Here is a 9,039-nt window from a genome sequence, read left to right as displayed (position 1 = left end):
CCTTGGTATATGTAAGTATTTCACAAACCCCTTAGCATTCCCCAATGAATAAATGCAAGCAACAAGAAGAATTATATTTCAAAATTTATATCTTCAACCAGTTAACACTATGGCACACAATACAAATATTGTCATAGCAATCCCAGGTGTTATTCTGCCAAGGGGTACTCTGACAGATGCGGGTCTCCATGAACAATGTACCCCATCAACCTGGATTCTGTCCCTTTGCTGAATAAAGCTGTCAGCAAAAACAAAATCTATCAGCTATATCAATATATTAAATGGAATATGAACCAGTAATGGGCACCAGGGTTTCTAGGTCTTACAGGACAAATGTCTGAGAGGACATTCCCCACAAGTCGAGGAAGCGCAAGAGGAAGACTTAGAATGAGATTGATGGGAAAGGTGAGAAAAGCTCTGAAGGCATGTGGCACAAACGAGTTTATGGCAAAATTTGATGAGTGAAGGCAAAAAGATAGGATCCCATGGGTATGGGTCCTATCCCATATACGACAACTAGGTAAATATATTATTAGGACAGAGAAGAGATGAGGATTTGTAAAGAGATGTGAATAGATGAATGGTTGTGGCCTTAAGGAATGGTATCCCACATCTGTTCTACAGATGAGTGGATAGAACAGGAGTAAACCAGTTTCAACACATCCCTTTGGTAGATGAGATGTGTTTCACTGTACTGTGTATGACCAATGTGGTATTATGGGGACTAAGTGACCCTTGAGCACTAAGGTGCTGAGAGTGGAGGGAGAATGTAAGTGGGTGTTTGCTATGACTCGTTAACATCTTTATGTCTTAGGGGAATGAAAAGTGACATGAAAAATAGGTATCTGAGGATGGACAAAAAGAGAAGACTATATGATGGTGTGATTGTGACTACAACACTATATAGGGCAGAGAATTGAAATATAAGGGAATTCTGATTATATTTATTTTTAAGTTTTAGCTGAGTTACCCCCACATTCTGTGAACAGGCTTGATTGTGTTTATAACCACAGCAATTATAAATATTGTGGGTGGAAGAGAACAAGTATAACAGTATAACAGCTGTAACTGTCTATGACATGCATAATGTGATGTATCATCGTACATCAGGCAGCCTGATCTGTGTGTGAGTATTTGACTTATATTGAAGAGGTTATATGTGTTTGAGAAATATGTTGGGGGGTAAGAGGATGGATAGAGTGAGATACGAGGAGGTAAGAGAGTTGGGGGTGGAAAAAGAGTTTACAGATAAGGCTGATCAAAGACTACCGGGATGGTTAGGGCACATGGAAAGAATGAGTGAAGAAAGACTAGAGGGAAAAAAAAAAAAAAAAAAATGGAAGACAAGAGGTGGATGCAGTGAACTTGAGGGGAAGACCAAGAATGAGGTGAATGGATGGGGTGAAGGGGCCTTGGGTAAAAAGGGAATGTTTGTAGAGCAGGGAAAAGAAAGGGCAAGAGATAGGAAGTGGATAATCAATTGATATGGCCCTGAGGGATTTCTCCTTGTCTTCTCTAATTACTTTTGAGTGGACAAGAAGGGAGGATTGCCATGTAATGAAGTAGAGGGGGTAATCCAGCTTTGGCTGTTGGGCCCTCCTGTGGATGTACTTTCTTGTTCCATTGCTTCTGACCCAACCAATAGACAGGGACCAAGGATAGCTCTTCATCCACAAGGAGGTAAGACAATAAGGAAAACAGATAGGTGTGGGATGGCTGAAGGGTGGATGCATACCTTGGCTGGTTACCTCCCTATAAGGGGGAAGAAGCCTTTTGGTGTGTGTGAATGTATATGTATTTGTGTATGTGTGTGTGTGTGTGTGTGTGTGTGTGTGTGTATGTATATATATATATATATATATATATATATATATATATATATATAGTATGTATATATATATAAATGCTAATAAGAACACGGGTACGTGTGTTCACTTATGCAAAGTAGACCACTTGGAAAAAGAAACTAATGAAGCAGAGCGCTTTCGTATATTACATCTTCAGTGCAACAAGTACATAGTGATAGGAATACATAGACAATATATCATGTATATATTGTCTATGTATTCCTGTCACTATGTACTTGTTGCACTGAAGATGTAATATACGAAAGCGCTCTGCTTCGTTAGTTTCTTTTTCCAAGTGGTCTACTTTGCATATATATATATATATTGATTTAATGTTTATCTAATGTTTTATTTAATTATTTAATGTTTATCTAATGTTTTATTTAATCATTTAATGTTTATTTAATGTTTTATTTAATTATTTAATGTTTTAATGTTTTATTTAATTATTTAATGTTTATTTAATGTTATTTAATTATTTGATTATTTAATGTTAATTAATTTCTCCCCGTCTTCTCCTTTTCTGCATGAGGGGATGGAGAAAGGGGGTCACCAATTTAATGAAGTGGCCTTGCTGTGGATGTGCTGTGTCTTGTGACACTGCCTCTGGCCCAGGGCAGTGGACAAGATGCAGGGATGACCAGTCATCCAGGAGGTGCCAAGATAAGAGGGAGGGTGGAGGGGAGTGGAGTATTTAGGGATGGAATGTATGGGAATGGTTTTTATGCCTTTTTCTATTTGGCTACCTCCCTTGAAAGGGGGAAAAAGCCTTTGGTATATGTATGTATGTGTATATATATATATGTATGTATGTATGCACACATATGTATGACCATGAAGATCTGGAGTCTGGGATCCATATCATGTTACCTTTTCATTTCACTTTTATTATATGTTATTGTTTCTGTCTCATTCATGTTGTACTTTTCTGCATTTTAGTATATCAAATGGTACACATTTCATTATGATTAACAGGGCAAGGATTTCACCAAGGTTCTCTCCAAATTGCATCCCAGACTACATAAAAACCAAAGTAACATTTAACTCTCAACACTTTCAGTAGTAACTGGGCTGAGTGGTGTCTTAACCCCGTCCCCCCCTTTCACAAGATCCTTCCCCAAACTTGGCTAAGAAACAGCAGTGTCGAGTCCAAGATATACATATATACACACATACATACATATACCAAGGGTTTTTTCCCCTTGCAAGGGGGGTATCCAAAGTCATACACATACATATACCAAAGGCTTTCTTCCCCCTTATAAGGGAGGTAGCCAGAAAACAAAGGCATAAAAGCCACTCCCACCCATTCCATCCCTATCACACTCCATTCCCCTCCACCCTCTTCCCTCCCTCTTATCTTGGCACCTCCTGGATGACGGGTTATCCCTGCATCTTGTCCACTGCCCTGAGTCAGAAGCAGTGTTGCAAGACACAGCACATCCACAGCAAGGCCGCTTCATTAAATCAATGACCCCCCTCACTGTCCCCTCATGCAGAAAAGGAGAAGACGGGAAGAAATCCCTTTGGGCTGCGTCAAATTTTTCTCACACATACTCCCTCACCCCCCATCCTCCACCCATTCCACTTCATGGATCACATCATCATCCATATACAATCATTCTCCATTCACCCCTGTCTTTTGTCCTCTCCTGTCCTTTATCAACAGACAATCCCCTCTTCCCCGAAGCCCCTTTTACCCCATCCATCCATCTCATCCTAGGTCACCCCCTCATGTTCACTCCCTCCACATCTGCCTTCCAAAAGTCAAAAGGCATAATTCCACTCCCCCAAATTTTATCCCTATCCACTCCACTTCCATTCACCACCCCTCCCTCCCTATTATCTTTGTTCTTTCTAGATGATGGGTCATCCCCGTATCTTGCCCATTGTCCTGGGTCAAAAGCAATGCAGTAAGACACAATGCATCCACAACAAGGCTGCTTCATTTAGTCAGTGACCTTCCCCCTCATGCAGAAAAAGAGAAGAAGGAATTCTTTTGTGGTGCGTCAAAATATCATTCACACATAACCGCTCCCTAACCCCCCCCATCCCTCACCCACTCCCTTCCATGCATCACAGCATCATCCATACACAACCATTCTCCACTCACTCCTATCTAACAAATAGGGTAAATTACTAGAACTTTTGGGTAACACCTCATATCAAAATAGTTCTAATGATTCTCTTTGCATATCTAATTAGTAGTCTTATCCCAAAAGCTGACACCAGCTATCAAGTGGACCTATATGTCTGTACAAGATGTGATTTAAAAATAGTATTTTCATTTTTCATCTCACTGGAAACACATGTCGCCAAACTAAAAGAATATCCTTATAAAGGATATATTTGAACCATGTCTTATACAGATATCATGAAGAATGCCCACATGATTTTATCAATCCATTTATGCTGTGGTGCATCTTTATTTTAGGCCACACCAGGTAACCTTATTCAGTTGAGTGGGACCCCTAAGCACGAGTGAGTTGTGAGGCTGGCTGACTCCAAACCAACAGGGTCCTGAATAGTTGTAATTCCTGTCCAGGGCCCATTATCACATGCATTCCAACATGAAATTGAATATGAAATTATCATTATTCCTTTTATTTTTTTTTCAAGGGGAGTGGGGAGGTAATGAAAAGTTATTTAGTTTTTGCATAGATTGTGCATATTTGGTTATTTTAGTACCTGATGTATGTAGATAATTATTCTAATACATAATACAGTGATATTAGTTATTGGGTCTATATATTGCACTTTATACATGTGGTAGTGTCACTGGTCTTACTACATTATTACAGAAATTTAAATGCTTGCATAGTTTGACTGTTAACTCCTTTTAAGAACTATGTGTAATGGTCACCAATCATTTCAAACATTACTAAACATTCTTCTGCTACAGAAGAACCAACAACCTTACCACAATAGGAAATTTTTATCTACTATGTATTAGTAATGTCGTATACTCCACTTTGTTAAAGGCCAAAAGGTGTCTAGCTTGACTGCTAAATTACACTGCCAAGATTGAAACTAACAAATTCTGACTGCTACCAGTTATATAATTTTCCTTTAATCATTCCTTTGCTCAGCACCTTGAGTGATTCATTCTGACTATTGTTACGAGTTTGTATTCCATGGCATGTTGACCAAGAGGCCACTAATATCTTCAAGCTGACACTTGAGATACGAATACCCATGTAATTGAATACACAAGACCTCTATAACTGCTTGAAAAAATTAGTTATCTAGATAATATAAAATATCCTATGAATCAGTTTTCTAAATAAATTTTAGTGTCATTGTAAGAGGCAAAAATACAGTGAATAACAGTTTATAAATTGTCCTTAGTTCTTTCCTCATGCTCATGGCTTACATACAGGTGTATTTTTCAATTTCAAATGGAACTTTGAAATCATCAACTGTAAAATATGTTTACATTTTCAATATGAACTCTTCTAGAAGAATTTACCAATAAACTGACAATGTGAAATAATTAAGTACACTAATGGTCTTCCTATTTGAATGGGGATTCAAATATTTTTCAAGAACATCAGGTGTTAACCTTCTATATGATAGCACACCACCTAGACTTTGAAGACTCGAACACCATACAAACTTATTCATGTTGCTAATAGGTAGACTCACAGTTCAGATCAAGGTTTCAGTCCATTACCTGCTGTACAAAGTGGCTAAGTAAGATAACCTTTGTTGGAGCTTGGGGATTTAAGACCACATGCCCTTACTGATATCACATGCTGACTCTTGGGGTTTCAAACTGCCTAGCTCTTGCTTCTCCTTTGCTTGATCAGCCACCATACTCTCCTCCATCCCCTGGCAGTATATTGAAATGCTATGGCATTCACCACATCACTCTATACATTACATCACTGTACTGGAGCCTTACAAGAGAGCTGAAATGCTCTTCATCTATTCAATAAAATTTCCTGAATACAGCAAGTTCTGAGTATTAGCTAACATGTAGGATAAACTATCATACATTTTTTTTGGAAGTGATCCCAAATGTTTGCATCCTGTAAAGCTCATACTTCTGAAGAAGCACATTAAACTTAAGCTATGACTTCATGACTTCCATTAATAACAAGGAAATCAGATTTCTTTTTCAATCAGAACTAAGCTCTTACATTATAAATTATAAACTTCTCAGGTATATTATCATTTCACACCTGAAGTCAAATATAAAATCTTGGTGGACATATTGAAACTAAATTTTTAATGAAAAGCCCAATTCTCATCAGTATTTTGTGGATGCCAATGCTATCCAAGTCATAAACAAAAATATACACATGCAATTTTAAATCTAGTCGATAAAATTCTTAAATTATTAATGTTCAGTGACCAATTTACATATCATGAAATCTTGTTAAATTGCATTCTGCCAAAAGGAAGGAACAAACTGTGACCATTATTTCATGCACTAAGTAAAAATTATTTGTAATACCACAATAGAAACCATCAGGAATTTAAAGGTTACAAAATGAAAGAAGACTGAAATATTAAAGCTGTATCAATGTGTCCAATGTATGTAGAGAGAAAAAAAAAAAAAAAAAAAAAAAATTACAATATAGATCAATGATCACCCACAAATAATTTATAACTCAATTACACCATTTATTCACAATTTCCTCAAAAAATGGTGCAACAAGAGAAAATTCTAACTAGCCTTGGTAATTATAGTAGAGTATCTATCTTTCAACAGTATAAAATTTCTATTCAACTGGATGGGGGGAGAGCTATAGGAACTCCCATCAAGTATGACAGGTATAAATAGGAATATCTTACTGTAGTATTGCAAGCTTAAAAACTATTAATGTAGGTAATAAGTACAAAATATTATGCATGAATAAAGCTCCAACATAACTACTAAAATTGATCTTAAGCTTGTATAAAATTTGGGTATTCAATGGTATGTGAATGATTGTATGTAATGTACAACATGCTCACGAGTCTGAAAGAAGACCAAATGAAAGTTGCATGATCACACCACAGTTGTTGCAGTGTTTGCTGCTTGTCAAGAGGATGTTGATGACTTGGAGAATATATGCATAGTGCCAGGCTGCACCCATGATAGACCTTTCGTACTTAAGCCATCCTTCCCTGCACCATCGGCCTCAGTCTGAAAAATAGTGTCGTAATTACAGGTAATTCTAAACTTTTAAGGACAAAGATGCTGTGATCTGAGAAATAGGTGAAGATGGTCTAAAATCAATTAACAACACTTCCAGTGATGTATTACTGGTGACAACGTATCTATATACGAAGGATTTTTTCACTCTTACCATGGAGGTAGCCAAGTCAAAAGGCATATACCCAGTCCCACCTATGCAACTCCCCTCCACCACCCTTTCCTCCTCCTCATCTTAGCTCCTCATGGATGATGGGTTATCACTATATCCCACCCACTGCCCTGGGTCAGAAGTAATGCAGCAAGGTATAGCACATCCACAGGAAGGCCACTTCACTTAATCGGCAATCCCCTCTCTCCATCCCCTCATGTAGATAAAGAGAAGACAGGGAGAAATCCCTTCGGGCTGCATCAAAATATCATTCACACACAATCACTCCCTACCCCACCCCCCCCATCCCCTCCTTTCCTTGCATCATAGTAGTGGTGCCATTTTCCTCATAAATTGACATTAGACCAGTGACAGGTACTTGTAAGTGATGATCCTAAGAAATTGACATCAGAGAGAATCATCTCCCTGATGCCCATATTCAAAGCCAGTCATCAAACACTTGTCTCCATGTAATGGTGCAGCCCCAAGAGGTTGACACTCGGTCTCCAGACCAGGCCCAAAATTTCCCTCTATCAACTTTGACTGCTCCCCTCCTACTAGAACTCCAAGTCAGTAACAAAGAAACAATCCAACTAATACAACAGAGATAACAGTCCATTGTTCTTTACTAGAGAGATTTATGGGAGGGCCTGAAGGGCCTTTGCAAGTTTCTGTGGGGCTGCAGGTTTCCAGTCAGTGAGCTGTAACTGTATCAACAATTGTACATAAGAACAGGATTTTAACACATGTTAAAGAACAAGAAAAGAGGTAAGATTTACAAAGAAATGGAAAAGCTTCTGTCTCTTTGGATTGACAGGCAGAATTGTCAGCTTGCTTCGGTAAGTCAGGAAGTGGTTCATGAGAAAGCACTGTCTATTTGAAGATCTTGAGAAAAAGTATGTAGATGATGTAGATGAAAAAGCTGTAGAGTTCAAAGCAAATCAAGGTTGGTTTATGATATTTAAACAGCAGTACAATTATCATTTGTTGAAAAAATAGGTGAAGTTACTGCAGTGGAATTTCCTGGTATTTTAACAAGATCATTGAAGAAAATAGGTTTCTACCTGAACAGATATTCAATGTCAATGAGACAGGATTGTATTGGAAAAAATTGCCAAATCATTCATTCATTTCCAAGTCCAAGGATAAGAGAATTATCCCAGGCTACAAGTATCCAAAGAACATTTGACCTTAATGTTGGGCAGTAATTGTGCAGGTGACTAAGCTAAAATCACTTCTTGTTCACCATGCACAGAAATCTCCCATGCTCAAGAACGTAGTCATGGCATCTCCCCCAGTTGTTGTTGTCGTTCCCTAGACTGTCTGTACGAGCAGTCCCGTCTCCCCCAGTTATTTGGGCTGCTAATTCAAAGGCGTGGGTGACAGTAGTTATTTTTGAAGGTTTTTACATCATTTTGTACCAGAAGCAGAAAAGTATTGTAAGGAGAAAAAGATTCCTTTCAATAAAGATTCTACTCCTCTTAGATAACACTCCAAGCCACCCACAAATCATCGGAGAGCTTCACCACAATGTTACTGTCATCTACCACCCCCCTAACACTACATTTCTGTTGCAATTGATGGTTGATATCTGGAACAAATTGGATGGGGCAACAGTGTGTGCAAAAACTATACAAGAATTTAAGAACAAAGTAGATGCTGAAAGATACAAAATCAGGTCATTACGAGCATAGCTCTCTTCCCATATAATACAACTAGGTAAATACACACACACACAATAATGTTTGTCATATATTTAAACGACATGGATGAAGGTGTGGAATGTTATATGAACTTCTTTGCCGATGATGCAAAACCACTAAAGAAAGTAAGTACAGAGGACGATTGAAAATCACTACAAAATTATCTAGACAAAGTCTGGATATGAAGTAAAAAGT

General features: G+C 38.0%; 1 protein-coding gene across 11 annotated transcripts in view; it reads right to left on the bottom strand.

Moving 5' to 3' along the window:
- Nucleotides 1–6,387: 6,387 nt before the first annotated feature.
- LOC143027843 (AKT-interacting protein-like) overlaps nt 6,388–9,039 on the bottom strand; it is a 150,016-nt gene continuing 147,364 nt past the window's right edge. For all 11 annotated transcript variants that reach the window (XM_076189493.1, XM_076189502.1, XM_076189495.1 and 8 more), the window contains one exon: nt 6,388–6,981. In XM_076189493.1, the coding sequence (XP_076045608.1) occupies nt 6,877–6,981 (105 nt within the window). In that variant the 3' untranslated portion in view covers nt 6,388–6,876. The remainder of the gene's footprint in view (nt 6,982–9,039) is intronic.

This window comes from Oratosquilla oratoria, chromosome 8 (genome assembly GCF_046742065.1).
Source record: "Oratosquilla oratoria isolate Oo_2021 chromosome 8, ASM4674206v1, whole genome shotgun sequence".
In the NCBI taxonomy this organism is placed as follows: domain Eukaryota; kingdom Metazoa; phylum Arthropoda; class Malacostraca; order Stomatopoda; family Squillidae; genus Oratosquilla; species Oratosquilla oratoria.
The sequence above is the reverse complement of the archived record's forward strand: the minus strand, read 5'-3'. Positions and strand labels throughout refer to the sequence as shown.